This window comes from Dipodomys merriami, unplaced genomic scaffold (assembly GCF_024711535.1).
Source record: "Dipodomys merriami isolate MVZ:Mamm:240054 unplaced genomic scaffold, mDipMer1.0.p SCAF_52, whole genome shotgun sequence".
Taxonomy (NCBI): domain Eukaryota; kingdom Metazoa; phylum Chordata; class Mammalia; order Rodentia; family Heteromyidae; genus Dipodomys; species Dipodomys merriami.
The window spans coordinates 9,408,808-9,429,315 of record NW_027206091.1 but is presented as its reverse complement, the minus strand read 5'-3'; the positions used below and the strand labels follow the sequence as shown (position 1 = coordinate 9,429,315).

At 56.3% G+C, this 20,508-nt stretch overlaps 1 protein-coding gene across 1 annotated transcript; it reads left to right on the top strand.

Moving 5' to 3' along the window:
- The first annotated feature begins 1,775 nt into the window (after positions 1-1,775).
- Positions 1,776-20,012, top strand: LOC138811232 (sodium/potassium-transporting ATPase subunit alpha-3). Its single transcript, XM_069998923.1, has 23 exons — positions 1,776-1,892; positions 5,974-6,060; positions 6,175-6,234; positions 6,416-6,619; positions 7,784-7,897; positions 8,034-8,168; positions 8,673-8,790; positions 8,921-9,189; positions 9,600-9,798; positions 9,877-9,986; positions 10,073-10,207; positions 11,983-12,175; positions 13,255-13,430; positions 13,508-13,644; positions 14,976-15,126; positions 15,266-15,434; positions 16,855-17,009; positions 17,095-17,218; positions 17,836-17,981; positions 18,283-18,413; positions 18,913-19,014; positions 19,276-19,367; positions 19,643-20,012. The coding sequence occupies exons 1-23, from the start codon at positions 1,887-1,889 to the stop codon at positions 19,669-19,671; spliced, it is 3,042 nt and encodes a 1,013-aa protein (XP_069855024.1). The 5' UTR covers positions 1,776-1,886; the 3' UTR covers positions 19,672-20,012.
- The last annotated feature ends 496 nt before the right edge of the window (positions 20,013-20,508 follow it).

Below are 20,508 nucleotides of genomic sequence, written 5' to 3'. Positions count from 1 at the left end.
CCACTTGAGCCACAGCGCCACTTTTGGCTTTTTTCTTTTTGCTTATGTGGTGCTGAGGAATCGAACCCAGGGCCTCAGGCATGCAAGGCAAGCGCTCTACCACTGAGCCACCTTCCCAGCCCCCCTGGCCAAGGTTTTACCCTTCATCCACCCACCCCCGTACACCAAGCCTACTTCTTGCCTCTTGCCTGTGTCCCTCACACCTCGCCTCCGCTCCCATAGATGAGTAGGGCATCCATTCTGAAAAACCCACAAGTCAGGTGTTCTCTCTCTCTCTCTCTCTCTCTCTCTCTCTCTCTCTCTCTCACACACACACACACACACACACACACACACACACACACACACACACACACACACACACTTTCTGCCATCTCCAAGGAGAATCTGGAGTATTCTCCTGGAGGAAAATGATGACAGGGTTGGGTGGGAAGCCCTGACTCCGCAGGCCTCAGTGTGGTGACTGATGGAGGTGATGTGTATGTGCTTGACAGGCCTGGGATGTGGGTGCCAGCTGTGTGTGTGTGTGTGTGTGTATACATACACATATCATGTTGGTGGGGGTGCTGTGTGGGCGAAGATGTTGGCGATATGTTTGGGGGTGTGACCAAGGTGAACGTGATGGTGCTGCGATGTGCTGTGTGAAGCATATAGGAGGGCATCGTGTGACTTGTTTCTGTGAATTACCATGGGGTGTGTAAGCGTGGGTACCTTTCTGCCTACTGGGTTTGCCCATTTTGCCCTGTGGGCCTTTGCATGCACCCAGACACATAGGTGAGCCACGGGTGATGTGTGTAACACATATATGGTCACCCCGTTGGGTTCACAAGAGCTCCTGCAGTGTGTCTGGAGGCCGAGTGGGCCCTGGAGGTGTGCAGCAGTGCCGGGCACCGGTTGTGCGATGTCTGTGTGCGCTGGTGCAAGGTCAGGCGTGCCTGGGATGGAGTGAGTGCGTGAGCTCTGCTTGTGTGCTGTGTGTGAGGGGACAGGCTGGGATGTGATGGAATGCGGTGTGGCCCTGGCCGCCTGGATGCGGGCCGCGCTGGGCATTTCCTGGGCCTCCTGTGTGTCCTGGCTGTGCATTCCGTGGCGATTGCATCTCCTCGGATAGCTCTGCCATTCTGATGAGGTGCAATCGCAGGGGGGGCGGGGTTCAAGACCACTCTCCCCCCCGCAGCACCCCTTCCCTCAATTTGAGGGATCTTCTTTGCTCAAGGGTGCCGTGTCCCCGCCCTCCGGCTTCTCTGCCTGCCACACCCCCTCCCTGTGCAGCCCTCCATAGAGATTCTGGGGCTACCTACCCTCCACTCTGCAAGAAGGGGGTGCTGTGGAGGCCCCCTCCTTACTGCGACAGCTCATTGGGTTCCCCCACCCCCGCAACACCCCATTGTCCCCCCCCACGCCCAGTGCGGCCTTTTTCCCCCCACCATGAAGGGATTTCTAGGGTGCTTTCCTCCCTCAGTGTCTCCTCCTCCTCCTCCTCCTCCACTGACGGGGTCTCGGGGTTCCACTATTGTGGGTGCGGGGGGGGGGGAGGTGTCTCCCGATCCCCCCCCTCCCCCCCATCCCGCAGCAGAGCTCCCGCTGCTCGGTGGCGCCGCCACTTTTTGCAGGGACCTGGCTGGGGGTGGGGGCGGGGATGGGGCGGGGGAGGACAGCTGCAGTACCGGGGGCGGGGCTTCGGGCTGTCCGTCAGCGCCACGGCGCTCCTGATTGGCCGGCGCCGCCTCCCCCCCGCGAGTGCCGGCATATGAGGAGGCGGCGCCGGCGGCCGCCGCAGCCTCTGCGCGGCGGGACCCACCGACGGACGGACGCTCGCCGCCTCGGAGCGCGGGCGCTGCAGACGCCCCAGCCCAGCCCGCCGCTCTCCCCACCCAGCCGCCAAGATGGGGGTAGGTGCCGGGGTCCGGCAGGTGACACGGGGCAGGGTCTGTGTGCGCGGGGAGGGAAGGGGGGGGCTCTGGGGCCGCTGCGCCCCCCCTCCGGGCCTGGACGGGGGGTCTGTGGCGCAGGTGGGCCTGGCTTTGTGTGCTGGGGTCCGCGGGGTCGGGGCCTTCGCATCGCCCGCCTGACCTTGTGCGGCTGCACCCCGGCTGCCACGGCCCGGGCCGTCCGTGCCCCCCCTCCCTCCCCCGGCGTCCCAGCCCCTCCCCCGCCTGGGTGTGCCCGAAAGCCGAAGTAGTGTGTCTAGGGGTGGGGGGGGGGGGTTGAAGCCCCCACCCCAACCCCCCTCCACCACTCCGGGATCCCCTGGTGGGATGGGAATTGGTCCAGGCTGTGGGGTGGACATCGGATGACCTCTCTGTCTCCTTCCAGGCCTGGATGGAGGGGGGGCGCGCTCCACTGCAGGGGTCCCTAATCTAGGGGAGCAGACACGGGGCGGGGGGGGGGCGCTGGGAGGAGGGTGAGGAGCAGGAATGGCGATGCCTGCCCCCACTGAGTGCCAGGCTGAGTGTGTGCTCCCGTGCCAGAGTAGCGAGGGAACGTGCCCGCCCGCCGTGCCCTTGCCTCCGTGTCCGTGTGTCCTTCTCTGTCTGTGAGTCTTTCCAGCAGATGCCGCCTTCTCCTTCCCTGGTTGACCGCCTGACCCTTGCTGCAGCCCTGGATTTCTCCTTGTGTGTCTTGGGCGGAACCTGGGGGGTGGGGGGTGCAAGGTGCGATGCAGAGAGAGAGACAGACAGACAGACAGAGACAGAGACAGAGTCAGGGTGGGAGAGGTCGACTGCAGGGAACCAGAGGGATGGGGAGAAAGATGGCGGAGGAGAGTGGAGATGAGAGTTGAAGGGCCTAGGGATGGAGGTGGGGGTGGGGCTGCAGATCTGTGGGTTGGGGCGGGTGAGGGGGGATGGGAAGAATTGGGTTGGGGGGTGGGGGAGGACCAGGGCAGAGCAGGGGGAGATGGGAGCCAGGGATGGCTTTCAGGTAAGTGAATTGGAGGCAGGTAGTGTGGGAAGATTTCGGGGAGCAAGGATTGATGCTACAATGCCTTAGAGAAGAGGGGGGGCTCTTAAGAAAAGAAATGGGGGCAGGAAGGGAATCAAAGGGCTTGGGTACAGGAGAAAGACAGACTTAAAGAAAGCTAGGAATGGACAGAGACAGAGGGAAAACAGACAGAGAGACAGAGCGCAGGCAGAGAGACATGGAGAGATACAGAGGGACAAAGAAAGGCAAAATGAGAAACTGAGGCAGAGATAGAGAGCCCCCAAGACAGGTCTTTCTTAGCCAGACACAAAAAGCCTGCTTGAATGATAGGAAGTGGAGGCAGAGAGCAGAAGGGGAGGTCAAGGCAGTTGGACTCAGCCAGCAGCACCTGAGGAGGGAGGGGGAGGGAGGGCTGCAGAATTGCAGAGCTACAAGAGCCAGCCAGGCAGACATGGGGAGGCGGACAGCATGGAAAATGGCGAGGAGCTGCAGAGGCGGGCTACAGCGAGACAGGCGTGTCCCCCCACCCTGGGAGGGCTCCTACCTGCACTGCGCCCATCTAGGCCTACCTGGGAAAGCCTCAGCTCCCCCCACACCGACAGACAGATGGAACCCACCTCCCAGGAAGTCTGCTTGTGACAAGGACAAGCAGGAACTGAAGCTGTCCTGCCAGGGACCTGGGTCCCTAAGCCCTCTGCCCTAGCCCAAGTGAACAGACTCAGCCCTCTTCCCTCAGACCAGATATCTAGAACATAGTCCTTCTCCCTCAGACCCAGGCAAGTCCAGACCCCAGCTTCCTCCCTCACACCCAGGGATCCAGTGCTCAGTCCTTCTATCTCAGGATCCTGGGGTCCAGCTTCCCCAGGGTTTCCAGGGTGAACAGCTGGCTTCCTCCTCCAGTTCTGTCAGCCTCCCTGCTCCATTGTCCACCTCAAACTCATGATAGCCCTGTCTAAATATGTCTACCCCAAGTGCCACAAGCTGAGACCCCCCCTACTCCCTGGCATAGAGGTCAGGAGGAGGACCAGCCTCGGAGGCTCCCTGGCTGAGACGCAGTGCCGCTGCAGGGCTGGCCCTGAGCCAACCTCCCATCCATCCCTTACACCCTTTCTTGGGGCTTCCAGACCTCCCATGGCTGGATCCCCTCACCGCACCCCTGAACTTAACCTGGGGTCTGAGGTCAAACAGCAGGCAGCTGGGGCCTCTACAAGGTCATGAGGAGATTAACGTTGAGCCGCGCTGAGCCTCGTATTCCAGCTTGGCCCTGGGCCCGTAGATCTGTCACCAGCCCTCTACCAGCACCAGGCCTGTGCCCACCCCTCCTGCCAGCCACACACAAGGCTCTCTCCATCTGCCCAGCCACCGAGCTGCACATTCAGTCCCTTCCCCTCACACCACATTCTGAGGCTCTGTCTCTTGCTCTTCTGCACTCTAAGAATTCTTACTCTGTCCTGGAGTCCTGCCCATCCCCCGTCCAAGGCCATCCGTGCCTCCCAGCAACCCTCAGGAGAGAAGCCATGTCAATATCTTGTCTATCAAGGAACTCAGGACTAGCTGCTTGTACCCAGAATACCACATCCCCATCCAGGCCTTTGTACCAGCTGTGACTAGCACTTAGAATGCCCTTTCCTCTCCCTTTCTGCCAGGCCTATGGTTCTCCCAGGATCTGATGAGTCTTTTGAATGAGATACCCATGGGGTGGGGGAGAATCCTAGGAAAAGAGCTGGAGCTGGGCTGAAAAGACAGGGCCTAGAGCTGGAAGGAAAGATAAGGAGGGGCTGGGAAGGTGGCTAAGTGGTAGAGTGCTGGCCTTGCATGCATGAAGCCCTGGGTTTCGATTCCTCAGCACCACATAAACAGAAAAAGCTGGAAGTGGCGCTGTGGCTCAAGTGGCAGAGTGCTAGCCTTGAAGAGCTGAGGGACAGCGCCCAGGCCAAGAGTTCAGGCCCCACGACCGGACCCAAAAAAAAAAAAAGAAAGAAAGAAAGATAAGGACCAGACACAGACAGAGAAAGCTCTGAGAAAGGGGGGGGGGAGAAAGAGAGAATAGGTAGATAGATAAATATATACATATATACATATATAATGGTAGAGAGAGATAGATAATACAAACACATATGGGGGGGGAATTTCAAATGATAAGAGATGGAGACAAACACAAAGAGAGACAAAGATACAGATACAAAGGACACAAAAAGTGACAGACAAGCTGAAGGAGACCAAGACAGAGACAGAGATAGACACAGAAGATCTCGAGCGACACCTGAAAGACACAGAGAGAAACAGAAAGTAATACAGACAGGAGGGAGACCGAGAAGGAGAAGATCCCAGAGAGAGAGAGAGAGACAGATAGATGGACAGAGAGAGAAAATGGTGACATAGGAGAGAACCAGAGACACCAAGAGCATTGTAAAGAGATGACCTGAGAGAGAAAAACAGAGACACAGAGACAGAACCTAATAGCCAAAGATAGAAATAAATCAGACCATGAAAGCAGAAAATATTGATCCTTAGAGACCAATCGGAGATTCCAACAGCACACCACCTGACTCAAAGAGTCAGATAGAACTCAGCCAGAATCTGGGAGATCCCCAAGAGATAAAGAGATTGGAGGAGACAGAGATATAAAGAACAGGAAATCAAGGAAAGAGAAAGGGGAGGTAAGAGGAGAGGGAAGGGAGGGGAGAGGAGGGAGCCTGGGCAATATGAAGTCATGGGAGAGAGATCAAAGGAGAGGGACAGACATAGAGACAGAGCAAGAGGGAAAGGCAGAGACACACAGAGATAAAAGGCAGAGAGAGAGAGAGAGACGTGGGAAAGAGACTCCCAGGTACACAGGGAGACAAGGGGACAAGGCAGACTGTTGGAGGGAGGAGGATTCTGGAAGGGACAGCAGGAACAGCCCCAACCAAGAGCGGCAGAGCCACAGGCAGGCTGGGACTGCGGGGTGCGGGGGAGGGGGGAGGGCTGTGGGGGGTGCCGTGTCTCTCTGGAACCCCTTCTCGCCCGCAGTCTGGTGGCTCTGACAGCTATCGTGTCGCCACCTCGCAGGACAAGAAAGATGACAAGGGCTCGCCCAAGAAGAATAAGGGCAAGGAGCGCCGCGACCTGGATGATCTCAAGAAGGAAGTGGCTATGGTAGGTACCACGTCTGTGCCCTCTCCTCCAACTGCACAGCAGCCCTGCTAGCCCTCCTCCCTCCATCCCTCCCTGAAAGGCCTCAGCTCACATCTCCAAACTCCTGTTCCTCAGACAGAGCACAAGATGTCGGTGGAAGAAGTCTGCCGGAAATACAACACGGACTGCGTGCAGGTGAGGCTACTGGGCAGGACGAGAGTCTAAGGCCCCTGGGTCTGAGGGAGGAGGGCTGGGGCCTGGACCCCTGGGTCTGAGGGAGGAGGGTTGAGGGCTAGGGGTGCTGGTTGCCTGAGGTTGATGGTGGCAGGTTGGGGTGCCCGGGTGGTTCAGGGAAGGTTCTGTGTCCCCCCCCCAGGGTTTGACGCACAGCAAAGCCCAGGAGATCTTAGCCCGGGATGGGCCTAACGCACTCACGCCACCTCCCACCACTCCGGAGTGGGTCAAGTTCTGCCGCCAGCTCTTCGGGGGCTTCTCCATCTTGCTGTGGATTGGGGCCATCCTCTGCTTCCTGGCCTATGGCATCCAGGCGGGCACCGAGGATGACCCCTCTGGTGACAATGTGAGTGTCTCCCGTGGTCTGTGCAGAGACAGACAGACAGACAGACAGACAGACAGACAGACACACACACACACACACACACACACACACCCTAAGAGGGCTGGCCCCGGCCCCAGGAGGAGGGTGGGGGCTGAGTGGTAAAGCATTTGCTTTAGCATTTGTGAGGACCTGAGTTCAATCCTCAGCACTAAGGACAAACAAACAAATGAACAAACAAATTTCTGGGTCTGGTGGTAGATGCCTATCATCCCAATCCTCCAGAACTGAGGCAGGAGGAATGTGAGTTCAAGGCCAGCCTGGATGACATAGAAAAACAACTTTCTCCAGAAAAAATAAATACAAATAAATAAGCATGAAAGGAAGGAAGGCCAGCCGGCCAAGGAATTTGTCCAAGGTCATACAACAGAGAGATACATTGTGAGCTCAGCAGCCTTGGGGACAGACAGCAGCCTGACAAATACCAAGAGATGAGTGACTGTGCTCAAGGAGAGACCCTGCCACCTGCTGAGGGGGGAGGGCCTGTGTGCCCGACCTAGGGGACCACAGTTCCATGGCTGTGGGCACAGACCCACACACAGCTGTAAATAGCTCACATATATACACAGAATAAACCCAGATCGTTATCCTAGGGCCCAGACATGCACAGATATGCACACCCAGACTTTCAGACAAAAACAGGCCCAAAGAGCTGGGGGTGATGGTGCACACCTTCAGTCCCCTTATTTGGGAGGCTGAGGCAGGAGGATTGTTGAATGTGAGGCCAGCTCGGGGATACATTTCAGAACCCTGCCTCAAAACAACAAACAAAACAAAAAAATAACCAACAGGCTGGGCACTGGTGGCTCACACCTGTCATCCTAGCTACTTGGGAGGCTGAGATTTGAAGATCATGGTTCAAAGCCAGCCCAGGCAGGAAAGTCCCTGAAACTCTTACCTTCAGTGAGTCACCAGAAAACCAGAAGTGGAGCTATGGCACAAAGTGGTAGAGCGCTAGCCTGGAGCAAGAAAGCTCAGGGACAATGCCCAGGCCCTGAGTTCAAGCCCCAGGACTGACAAATAATAACAACAACAATAATAATAAATCCAGAGGTCTTTTCCCAAACACAGACCCAGGGCAGGAGCTGGGGACACAGCCCTGACCATGGGTCCCCGTGTCCCCCACAGCTGTATTTGGGCATCGTGCTAGCAGCCGTGGTGATCATCACTGGCTGCTTTTCCTATTACCAAGAGGCTAAGAGCTCTAAGATCATGGAGTCCTTCAAGAACATGGTTCCCCAGGTGAGGGGGCGAGCAAGGGGCCAGGAGGGCATGGGCAGGTGAGTAGGGGGTTGTGCCCAGTGACCCCCAGGTCTCGAGCAGAGTCTAGAAGGAGCCTCTTCTCTGTCCCCTCCCTCCTGTGCCCCCCCCCCCCCAGCAAGCCCTCGTGATCCGGGAAGGTGAGAAGATGCAGGTGAACGCTGAGGAGGTGGTGGTTGGGGACCTGGTGGAGATCAAGGGTGGCGACCGAGTCCCTGCCGACCTGCGCATCATCTCCGCTCACGGCTGCAAGGTGTGCTGCCACCTGGGCTCCAGCTCTGCTAGGAGTCAGGAGCGGAAACCCCAGCCTCCCTCTGCCTGTAGACCCAGGCCAAGCCCCAGCCTCCTCCCTCAGACCCAGGGGTCCAGGCCCTAGCTTCCTCCCTCAGACCCAAGAGTTCATACACAGCCCCTCTTCCCTCAGACCCAAGAGTTCAGGCTCAGTATCCTTCCTTACACCCAGGATCCAAACCCCAACTCTCCTTCCTCAAGGAGACCCAAGGAATCCAGATTCTAGCCCCCACCTGTTTCAGACTCAGAAATCTGGACCCTCAGATCAGGGGTCCATCCAGGCCCCCTCTTCGACCCTCAGAAACCTTCATTTAGCTTGGCTTTTCACTCAAAGCTCAGGGCCCTTCCCACCCTCAGGACCCCTGCCTCTGACAGCTGGAGTGCCACCTGCCCCCCCTGGCCGCCAGGCCTGGTCTGCCCGGGACACTGCCCTCTGTACTGAGCCCGTGTCTCACCCCACTCCCAGGTCGACAACTCCTCGCTGACTGGTGAATCTGAACCCCAGACCCGCTCTCCGGACTGCACCCACGACAACCCCTTGGAGACTCGCAACATCACCTTCTTTTCCACCAACTGCGTGGAAGGTGAGGGGCACTGGGCATCGGCAGTAGGCTGCACCCTCAGAGCCCCTCACTCCCCCCTTCTCCCCCCCATCCCTTCCCTGGCCAGCTTCCTGAGCCCCACCCCACCTGGACCTCACCCTCTGCCCCACAGGCACGGCTCGGGGCGTGGTGGTGGCCACGGGTGACCGAACAGTCATGGGCCGCATCGCCACGCTGGCCTCGGGCTTGGAGGTGGGCAAGACGCCCATCGCCATTGAGATCGAGCACTTCATCCAGCTCATCACCGGCGTGGCCGTCTTCCTGGGTGTCTCCTTCTTCATCCTCTCCCTCATTCTTGGCTACACCTGGCTCGAGGCTGTCATCTTCCTCATCGGAATCATTGTGGCCAATGTCCCAGAGGGTCTGCTGGCCACTGTCACCGTAAGGCTGGGCCTTAGGTCTGAGGGAGGGGGGGGTCTGGATCCCTGGGTCTGAGGGAGAGGGGGGGTCTGGATCCCTGGGTCTGAGGGAGGAGGCTGGGGGTCTGGATCCCTGGGTCTGAGGAAGGAGGGCTGGAACCTATATCCCTGAGTATCAAAAGGCCTTGGCTTTTTACGGGGCTGTACGCAGTCCGCAAGGCCTGTGTGTGCTATTGAACATGCCATGACAATGGGAACTGAACACCTGGTGTGCTCTGCACCCATGCCTGACTCTGCAGCTCCATCTAGTCAGGCAGCCCTGCTGCCTTTATGCATGCTCGTACAGCCACGCAGGATTGTCGCTGGGGCGGGGCAGGCTAGGCCGTGCCACCCCGGCCACCTGCATCTCACCTGCCCACACCTGTGGCCCAGGTGTGTCTGACGCTGACTGCCAAGCGTATGGCTCGCAAGAACTGCCTGGTGAAGAACCTGGAGGCTGTGGAGACCCTGGGCTCCACGTCCACCATCTGCTCCGACAAGACGGGGACCCTCACCCAGAACCGCATGACGGTCGCCCACATGTGGTTTGATAATCAGATCCACGAGGCGGACACCACCGAGGATCAGTCAGGTCAGTGAGGGCCCAGGGCGCGGGCCCCATGGGCGTCCCCTCCCCGGCCTCCCTCTTACTCACCCCTGCCTCCCGCAGGGACCTCCTTCGACAAGAGCTCGCACACCTGGGTGGCCCTGTCCCACATCGCCGGACTCTGCAACCGGGCTGTCTTTAAGGGTGGCCAGGACAACATCCCAGTGCTCAAGGTGGGTGCAGATGCCCCCCCACCTGCCCTGTGCCCCACTTGTGTCCCCGCTCCACGGTCCTGACTTGAGCTGGTTCTCCGCTGCAGAGGGACGTGGCTGGGGACGCCAGCGAATCCGCCCTGCTCAAATGCATTGAGTTGTCCTCCGGCTCCGTGAAGCTCATGCGTGAACGGAACAAGAAAGTGGCCGAGATTCCTTTCAACTCCACCAACAAATACCAGGTACATACTCGGTGTTCCCTGGGGTGGCAGTCAGCTCAATCCTATGGCTCTCGTGCATTGGGCTGGACGCTTGCCTTCTCAGAGCCTCTGTTTGCCCATCTGTAGAATGGGAATGCTCAGCCCATGGAGGAGAACCTTTCTTGCACTGATCAGATTAAAGCTTTGCAGGTGTCCCCTTGATAGTGAGTGAAATGGTTAAGTCGCTCCTCTCTGGAATGGACAGCCTAAGCCTAGAAAGAGACAGTGATGAAGGATGAGTAAAACAACCAGGCCAAATAAGGGAGCCCTTGAAAATACCCAGGGCAGAATGACTGGGCAGCAAGTAGCATGTGCAAAGGACTTGAGCCATAGGCAGTGCATTGGGAGGTAAAGGCAGTGCCTGTTGGGTCAGAGCCCGTGCATCCTCACAGCTGTGGAGAGGACCTGGCTGTGACTCACAGGGGCATCTGAGTCATGCGAGGTCGCTGAGCAGAGGAGAGGCAGGACTTGACTCACATCTCTTTTAATAGGGCGATAAAATGTACACACTGCGATCATCTATGTTAACTATGTAATTCAGTAGTTTCTACTGTATTCACAGGTACACACATCCCCCGCCCCTAGTAAATTTTTGAGCATTCTTATCACCTCAAAAAGAAATCCTAAGCCAGGTACTGGGGGCTCCTGCCTGTAATCCTAGCTACTCAGGAGGCTAAGATCTGAGGATCAAGATTTGAAGCCAGCCGGGGCAGGAAAGTCCATGAGACTTTTGTCTGAGACCAGGACTTGAACTCAATACCTTCACTCATTGGCTGGCATTCTGCCAAATGAGCTATGCCTCCAACTGCCCCTCCCCTCCCCAGGAGACTCTCATCTCCAATAAACTACCAATAATCTGGAAGTAAACTTATGGCTCAAGTGGTGCACTAGCCTTGAGCAAATAAAGCCCAAGGACAGTGCCCAGACCCTGAGTTCAAGTGAGCACACATGTAGGCACATGCACATGCACGCACGCGCGCGCGCACACACACACACACACACACACACACACACACACACACACACACACACACACAGAAGGGGCTGGGTTCTAGGCGCATTTCAGAGGTGAGCAGACTAGATCGGGCAGAGCTGGAGAACGTGGAACCCTAGTCTGGCTGGGATTCTGTGGGACACACAGATGAAGAGACACAGCAGGCTGGAATGAGCAGTGATCTTGGAAAAAAAAATCATACAACTCTCCAAGAGCTGGGTGCCAGTGGCTCATACCTGTCATCCTAACTACTCTACAGGCTGAGATCTGAGGATCACGATTCAAAGCCAGCCCAGGCAGGAAAGTCCATGAGACTTTTTTTTTTTTTTTTTTTTTTTTTTTTTGTTCATGGGGCTTGAACTCTGGGCCTGGGCGCTATCTCTTAGCTCTTCAGCTCAAGGTGAGTGCTCTACCATGTGAGCCACAGCACCACTTCTGGGTTTCTGAGTAGTTTATTGGAGATAAGAGTCTCATGGACTTTCTTGCCCGGGCTAGTTTTGAATTGCAATCCTCAGATCTCAACATCCTGAGTAGCTAGGATTACAGGGGTGAACCACCAGTGCCCAGCTTCCATGAGACTCTTATCTCCAATTAACCATCAGAAACCCAGAAGTGTGGCTCGAGTGGTAGAGCACTCGCCTTGAGCTGAAGAGCTGAGGGACAGCGCCCAAGCCCAGAGTTCAAGCCCCACGACCTACCAAAAAAACAAAATCTCCAGGGTTCCAGGTCCCTGCATGGCTCAGATGCCTCTGCTCTGTTGCAGCTCTCCATCCACGAGACCGAGGACCCCAACGATAACCGATACCTGCTGGTGATGAAGGGCGCCCCCGAACGCATCCTCGACCGCTGCGCCACCATCCTCCTGCAGGGCAAGGAGCAGCCGCTGGATGAGGAGATGAAGGAGGCTTTCCAGAATGCCTACCTGGAGCTGGGCGGCCTGGGCGAGCGTGTGCTTGGTGTGCATTGCAAGAAAAGGGGATGGGGGTGCAGGGGCCAGGCCAGCTCTTGAGGGCTCCTGGGAACAAGCAGGGGTGTAATGCTTGGCTCATAACATGGCCTACAAGAATACACTATGGGGCTGGGAAGGTGGCTCAATGGTAGAGTGCTTGCCTTGCATGCACGAGGCCCTAGGTTCAATTCCTCAGCACCACATAAGCAGAAAAAGCCAGAAGTAGTTCTGTGGCTCAAGTGGAAGAGCGCTCGCCTTGAGCTGAAGAGCTGAGGGACAGAGCCCAAGCCCAGAGTTCAGGCCCCACGGCTGACAAAAAAAAAGAATACACTATGAATGATAGGTGAAAAAGAGAGAGAAGGGAAGGGGAAGAAAGAGAGAGAGAAAGAGAGAGAGAGAGAAAGGGAGGGGGAGGGAGGGAAGGAAAAGAAAAGAAAAGGGAAAAGTGAGGCTGGGCTGGTAGCTCATACCTGTAATCCTGGCTAATCAAGAGGCTAAGATCTGAGGAATGTGGTTCAAAGCCAGCCTAGGCAAAAAAGTCCATGAGATTCTTTCTCCCATTAACCACAAAAAGCTGGAAGTGAAGGCATGACTCAGATGGTAGAGTGCTAGCCTTGAGAAAAAAAATACCAGGGACAGCATCCAGGCCCTGAGTTCAAGCCTCCCTCTCAGAGAGACAGAGAGACAGAGTCCTGCCATAACATACTATGAGTGAATAGGTGAATTAATAAACAAATAAGTAGATGAATGAATGGATGGCTCAGAACAAGGTCTCTCATAATGTGCCATGGATGTATGGAAAGATGAGTGAATGGAACAGGGCCTCCAATAATAACACATGGATGGATGGATGGGCGGGTGGATGGGTGAGTGGATGTGGATGGATGGATGGATGGATGGATGGATGGATGGATGGATGGACAGACGGATAGATGAGAGGAACATGAATGTTCCCAGCTGGCTGGATAGCTGTGTGGGGACCCTAGCTTCTGGGAATCCAGATCACTAGGGGTTAAGGGCTACAGCTATGGTAGAGGACTCCAAGCTGCAGCCCTCATGTCCCCCTACCGTGTCCCTTCCACCAAGGTTTCTGCCATTACTACCTGCCCGAAGAGCAGTTCCCCAAGGGCTTTGCCTTCGACTGTGACGATGTGAACTTCACCACAGACAACCTCTGCTTCGTGGGCCTCATGTCCATGATTGACCCTCCCCGCGCAGCTGTCCCTGACGCCGTGGGCAAGTGCAGAAGCGCAGGCATAAAGGTGGGGCCGGGTGAGGGACATGGGGCCGGGGACCAGCGCGTGAGCCCAGGCTGTACCCTAACCCACGACATCTGCAGGTGATCATGGTCACGGGCGATCACCCCATCACAGCCAAGGCCATTGCCAAGGGCGTGGGCATCATCTCTGAGGGCAATGAGACCGTGGAGGACATCGCCGCCCGACTCAACATCCCCGTCAGCCAGGTCAACCCTCGGTGAGATGCACCCCACACCGCCATCCTCCATAACAATGAGGCCTGATGCCACGGGGGGTCAGCAAAGTGGGGGGCACTTCTGAGCACTGCCACATCACTGCACACCCTTGGGCAACCCCTTTAGTCCCCCTGGGCTTCAGTTAAAACAACTACTGGGAAGCCGGGTGCCAGTGGTTCACGCCTGTAATCCTAGCTAAGGCTGAGATCTAAGGATCCAGATTTGAAACCAGCCTGGGAAGAGAAGTCAAGGAGGCTCTTATCTCCAAGTATCTACGCCCCCCACCCCAGAAAATGAAGTGGAACTATGGTTTAAGTGGTAGAGCGCCAGTCCAAGTGCAAAAGCTAAGGGACAGTATCCAGGCCCTGAGTGCAAGTACTGGTATAACCACATACACCAGGTACTAGGTCCGGGCGGGAGTTGGAGCTCAGTGGTGGCCTGGGTTTGATCACCAAAACTGCCAAGCAAATAAAATATAAAGCCAGTATTTCTATACTCCCCTTTACCTCCCCTGCCAAGACATATATATATATATATATATATATATATATATATATATATATATATATATATATATATATATATATATATATATATATATATAGGGTGGTAATACCTGCAACCCTAGAAGTTGAGAGACTGAGGTAGGAGGATTGTGAGTTCAAGGGCAGCTAGGGCTACATGGTGGAACTCTGTCTCAGAACATCAAGAACTGGAATGTAGCCTGGTGGCAGTGTTGATCTGCTACATGCAGGGCCCTGTTTTGGGGCCCATTAACTATCGCTGTGTCAGAGGGGGGCCCCATATTTCTCTGTATCTCTTTTCCTGTCTCTCCCCACTTTTCTGTCTTGTTCTTATTTTTGGTTGGTTGTGGGGACTTGAACTCAGGGCCTGAGCACTGTCTCTCTGAGCTCTTTTGCTCAAGGCTAGCACTCTACCACTTGAGCCACTGTGTCACTTTGGTTTTTGAGTGGTTAATTGGAGATAAGAGTCTCATGGGGACTTTCCTGCCTGGGCTGGCTTCCAACCAGCATCCTCAGATCTCAAGTCTCTTGAGTAGCTAGGATGACAGGCATGATCCACCAACCCCCAGCTGTCATATTGTTCTAACTTCCTCAACTTCCTTATCACACACAGCTCTGTGTCTGCCTCCTCCCCATCAGTCTGTACCTGTGTCCCTCGGTCCGCCCTGAGGCTGGCCCTCCCCTCTCCACCCACTGCTTTTCATCTCTGGTCCCCACACTCCCTTCTAGCCTCCCATCCAGTCCTCTGGCACTCTTGTTTCCGTGCCTTCACCCTGACCTTGGCCATCAATTATTTCCACTCTCCTCAGGGATGCCAAGGCCTGTGTGATCCACGGCACTGACCTCAAGGACTTCACATCGGAGCAAATCGACGAGGTCCTGCAAAACCACACAGAGATCGTCTTTGCCCGGACCTCCCCCCAGCAGAAGCTCATCATTGTGGAGGGCTGTCAGCGACAGGTGCGCTTGGGCTCCCAGTCTGAGGGAGGAGGCTGGGGCCTGGACCCTTGGGTCTGAGGGAGGAAGCTGGGTCTGAACCCTTGGGTCTGAGGGAGGAAGCTGGTCTGGACTCAGGGTCTCATCCTCTCTCTCCCTCCAGGGAGCCATCGTGGCTGTGACTGGCGATGGTGTGAACGACTCCCCTGCTCTGAAGAAGGCCGACATTGGGGTGGCTATGGGCATCGCTGGCTCTGACGTGTCCAAGCAGGCAGCCGACATGATTCTGTTGGATGACAACTTTGCATCGATCGTCACAGGGGTGGAGGAAGGTAAGTTGGGGCCAGTGGTTTGAAGACTGGGGTGGCTGCCAGAGGCCTGGGCAGGACAAAGGGGAAGCTGTGCCTGGCCTGCTGCAGGGTTCCAGGTACCCACTGGGCCCTGGTGGGGCCTGTGCTCCTCCTCCTGGTCTTGGGTCACATGCTTCCTGCGTTTAGGGTGCTGGAAACAGGGAAAGTTCTTTTTTTGCATTTTGTTTTGCCAGTCCTGGAGCTTGAACTCAGGGCCTGGGCGCTCTTCTTGAGCTGCTTTTGCTCAAGGCTAGCACTCTACCATTCTAAGTGCAGCCACCAGGAAGCAGAGGATTCTGGGAGGCTCAGGAAGCCCCTCTCTAAGCATAAGCTGGGGGCATCATGGGAACTTTCGGGAGTGGACAGAGCCAGCTGTCACACGCTACCATCGTGAACAGGAGTCACAGGGTGGCGGGGTTTGGGAGGCGGGAGCGTGGCCGGCTGGGGCTGGTGCTGGGACTGAGGAGAATTCTGAGGCTCTGCTTCCTGACAGCGGAGCCTCTGAGTCACATTTTATTTGAGTCCCGTCATGGGAGTGATTCATGCTAATTATAAGAAAATGCAGACATGCAGAGAACTTAGAATCACCCATCATCTCACCGTCCAGAAATATATACTATTCATAAATTGGTGATTTTCTTCCCATTTCTCTCTCCCATTTGAAATATCACTTCTATTTTTTAAAAAATCCTCACACCTGTCATCCTAGCTATTCAGGAGGCTGTGATCTGAGGATCACGGTTCGAAGCCAGCCAGGGCAGGAAAGCCCAAGAGACTCTTTAAAGTCTTTTTTTGTTTTTGTTTTTGGGTTTTTTTTTTTTTTTGGTCAGTAGTGGGCCTGAACTCTGGGCCTGGGCACTGTCCCTCAGCTCTTCAGCTCAAGGTTAGCCCTCTACCACTTGAGCCACAGCGCCACTTCTGGCTTTTTCTGCTTATATGGTGCTGAAGAATCGAACCCAGGGCCTCATGCATGCAAGGCAAGCACTCTACCACTGAGCCACCTTCCCCAGCCCATGAGACTCTTATCTCTAACTGCCAAAGAGCTGGAAGTAGAGCTGTGGCTGAAGTGGTAAAATACTAGCCGAGAGAGAGAGAGAGAGAGAGAGAGAGAGAGAGAGAGAGAGAGAGAGAGAGAGAGAGAGAGAGAGAGAGAGAGGAGGGAGGGAGGGAGGGAGAGGGAGAGAGAGGGAGAGAGAGGGAGAGAGAGGGAGGGGGAGGGGGAGAGGGAGGGGGAGAGGGAGAGGGAAGGAGAGAGGGAGAGAGAGGGAGAGAAAGAGAGAGGGGGGAGAGGGGGGGAGAGAGAGAAGCTCAGGGGCAGTGGCCAGGCCCCAGGCTCCGAGAATCAGAGAATCGGGCTCACTGGAGAAACATTCAAGTTCTGAGCCTGCCTCCACCCTTGCAGGTCGCCTGATCTTTGACAACCTGAAGAAGTCCATCGCCTACACCCTGACCAGTAACATCCCTGAAATCACACCCTTCCTCCTCTTCATCATGGCCAACATCCCGCTGCCCCTGGGCACCATCACCATCCTCTGCATTGACTTGGGCACCGATATGGTGAGCCTCAGCCATCCCAACACTACCCTGGGTCTGGGAGAGGGGGTGGGTTTCCCCTTCCCACTCAGTTAGCCCTGTCCCCCAGGTCCCTGCCATCTCATTGGCCTATGAGGCTGCAGAGAGTGACATCATGAAGAGACAGCCCAGGAACCCAAGGACCGACAAGCTGGTCAATGAGAGGCTCATCAGCATGGCCTACGGGCAGATCGGTGAGGGGACCCATGGGAGCAGCCTCTGACACTTCCCCTGGCCTCTCCACCTTCTTCTCCCTCTACTCTGGGGTTGGAGATCCCATGTGCAAAGCCCACCCTAGAGGTACAGACCAGCAGAGGCTGAATGGGGTCTGACACATGCAACCCCAGGATTGTTCAGTATGTCCATGGCTGGGGAAGGTGGCGGAAGGATTCCAGCTTCACCATCCGGGAGAGCCCCTTCTCTGGGGCTCCCCCTGACCAGATGACTAACTCAGAGACCCGCCAGATGACACAGCTTGAGCAAAAGGACTGACTGGGCTGGTCTGTGAACCACTTTGACAGACTCAAGGGAGCTAGGTGCCCGTGGCACATGCCTATAATCTCAGCAACTCAGAAGACTAAGCTCTGAGGATCTCTGGATGAACCAGCCTGGGCAGGAAAGTCCATGAGACTCTTTATCTCCAATTAAAGGAGGAAGTGGAGGTGTGGCTCAAGTGGTGGCGCACCAGCTAAAGCACAATAGTGCACACACACACACACACACACACACTCTCACACACGGGGCCTCAGGAGCCCCTAGCCTGCTGCCAGCTCCCCCATAAGCCCCTCCTTGGTTCCCCACTCTCTTCTAGGGATGATCCAGGCTCTTGGCGGCTTCTTTTCCTACTTTGTGATCCTGGCAGAAAATGGCTTCTTGCCTGGCAACCTGGTGGGCATCCGGCTGAACTGGGATGACCGGACAGTCAACGACCTGGAGGACAGCTATGGGCAGCAGTGGGTAAGCGAGCTGGGTAGCCAGCCCTGGCCTGGCCACTGCCGTCCCCAGACCCTTGGTGCTCTACCAGCTGAGCCAAGGCTCCAAGCTGCTCCCAGGCCCTTGGACTCTGCCAAACCTAGCAGGGATTGCTTCCTGTCTCAATCTGGACACACTCACACCGACACACTCACACCCTCCCAACCCCCCAACCCCCGCCCTGTTAGTGGCCAGGAGCTGACTACCCCCCCCACCCCTGCGCACTGACCACACCTCCTCATTACTCCACCCCTGCACACTGACCACGCCCCCTCATTCCTCCCAGACATATGAACAGAGGAAGGTGGTGGAGTTCACATGCCACACAGCCTTCTTCGTGAGCATCGTGGTTGTCCAGTGGGCTGATCTGATTATCTGCAAGACCCGAAGGAACTCCGTCTTCCAGCAGGGCATGAAGTGAGACCTCACAGTGCCGGCCTGGGCCCTTGTCTTTCCCCACATGCTCTGAGCCATTTTATTTCTTGTGTCTTGGTTTCATTCCTTCAGTCTGTCTCTGCATGGGGTGGAGGCAGACCTAAGACCATGATCCTCCTATTTACACCTCCTGAGGAGCTGAGGAGACAGGTGTATGCCGCCATGCTAGGCTAATGTGTGCAACAGGGTAGGGGAGTGGGGGGGGGGGTCTCGATCACTTTTGCTGGGCTGGCCTCCAACCAAGATCCTTCTCCCTACACCCCCCCTCCCCTCCCATACCTAGGATTACAGGCTTGCCCCACCATACCTGGCTGCTTTATCTTTTTATACGACTTTCTGCCTTCCTGTGTCTGACCCTTGTCTTTGTCACCATCACTCCATCTCTGTGTGTCTCTGGCATCTTTGCCTCTGGGGGAAGTGGGCTGGGGGTGCCAGGTATGGGTGTCCCCCAGGCCCAGCTCTGCCTTGTCTGTGCCTCTAGGAACAAGATCCTGATCTTTGGCTTATTTGAGGAGACAGCCCTGGCTGCCTTCTTGTCTTACTGCCCCGGCATGGACGTGGCCCTCCGCATGTACCCTCTCAAGTGAGTGCCTGGATACTTCTAGAGTCCCCAGCTCCTGTGTCCCACGCTCCATGGCAACTTCCCTGGCTGGGGGGAGGGGGGGAGGGCTCATGACAGCCCCAGGCCTCAGCCTCTCCCTATGTCTCTGGCCACCCTAGCACTGAGGCCACATCCAGGGCAAAGGCACCCCTGTGTGGCATAGAGGATGCTGGGCGATTTCCCTCCCCCTGCCCCTGGGGCCGTGCCCCCTGTCCCCACTGAGCCTCTTTCTCCCCTCTGCAGGCCCAGCTGGTGGTTCTGTGCCTTCCCCTACAGTTTCCTCATCTTCGTCTACGACGAAATCCGCAAACTCATCCTGCGCAGGAACCCCGGGGGTGAGGGCTGGGCCAAAGGCTGGGAAGGGGAGACGCATGGATGGCCTGGCCCGGGTCCCCCTGTGTCCCCTTCTCTCCCGGATGTCTCTCCCTGCCCTTCTCCCTTTGAGTTCTGTCTCCTCCAGTCAAGGCCTCCTCCTCCTCCTGTCCTTCCAAGTGTGTCTGTCCCTTTTGATCTCTTTGTCACTGTCGGGGTATCCCCGCCCCTAGCTTGTACCTCTTCGGATACCTGTCCCCCGTCTCTCACTCCATCTTTCTCTCCTTCATCTTTCCAGGTTGGGTGGAGAAGGAAACCTACTACTGACCTCAATCCCACCACATCACCCGTCTCTTCCCTGTCCCCAAGCCCAGGACAGTCCCCCTCTGGTCCCCCCCGTTTTGTATACTGGGGGGAGGGGCCCTCTCTCCCCATGGCCCCCACCTTGGCTCTCATCCCTCCCCTGGCTGGCTTCTCCTCCCCTCCACCTCAGCCCCTGCCTCTCTTCCCCCTTTCTTTTCTGTGTCTGTTTCTCTCCCTCCCCCCATTTCTTCCTCCCCCCCCCAGCCCCCTCCCTGGGCTCTTTTTTACTCCTCAGCCCTGCTCCTCCAGGCTGATGCCATCTCTGGTTCTGGACAATTATCAAATATATCTGTGGGAAGAGAGAAGCGAGTGTGTGTGTCGTGCTTGGGTCGCGGCCGGGGCCGTGGGTGCTTGGCATCTCCTGGGTGGTACAGGATGCCTGAGTGACTCATGGGAGCCCAGTTTAGCTTGGCACCATCTTCAGAGTGATCACGGAGTCCTGGAGGTTTTGCTTCTACAGAAATTAGAATTCACCAAGCGATGGGCTTATAGAATAAGCACAGAGGAGAGGGGGACTGGGACTTGGGGTGGCAGAGGGGATCTCCTCCCGTGCAGTACCCCCAGGGAGGCCATGCCTTGAATATGGTGACTATAGTGACCCCTGGAGGCCCTTTTAAGTACTCTGCCTGTCCTGGCTCCTTGAATCTCACAGCATGTGAGACCCAGGGCTCGGGAAAGTGACTGACTGCTCATGACAAATCTGCACTTCGGCCGTGAGGCTATCCAAGCTCGCAGTCTCAGTGTTAGTGACTTGCACCCCAGGACACACACAAGATGCAAATCGGGGTTGTAAAAATTATA

Bases quoted from the DNA above. Each gene is read 5' to 3' on its own strand.
- LOC138811232 (XM_069998923.1), top strand. The intron at 7,898-8,033 runs GTGAGGGGGCGA...CCCCCCCCCCAG, and splicing joins TCAAGAACATGGTTCCCCAG to CAAGCCCTCGTGATCCGGGA. The intron at 15,127-15,265 runs GTGCGCTTGGGC...CTCTCCCTCCAG, and splicing joins TGGAGGGCTGTCAGCGACAG to GGAGCCATCGTGGCTGTGAC.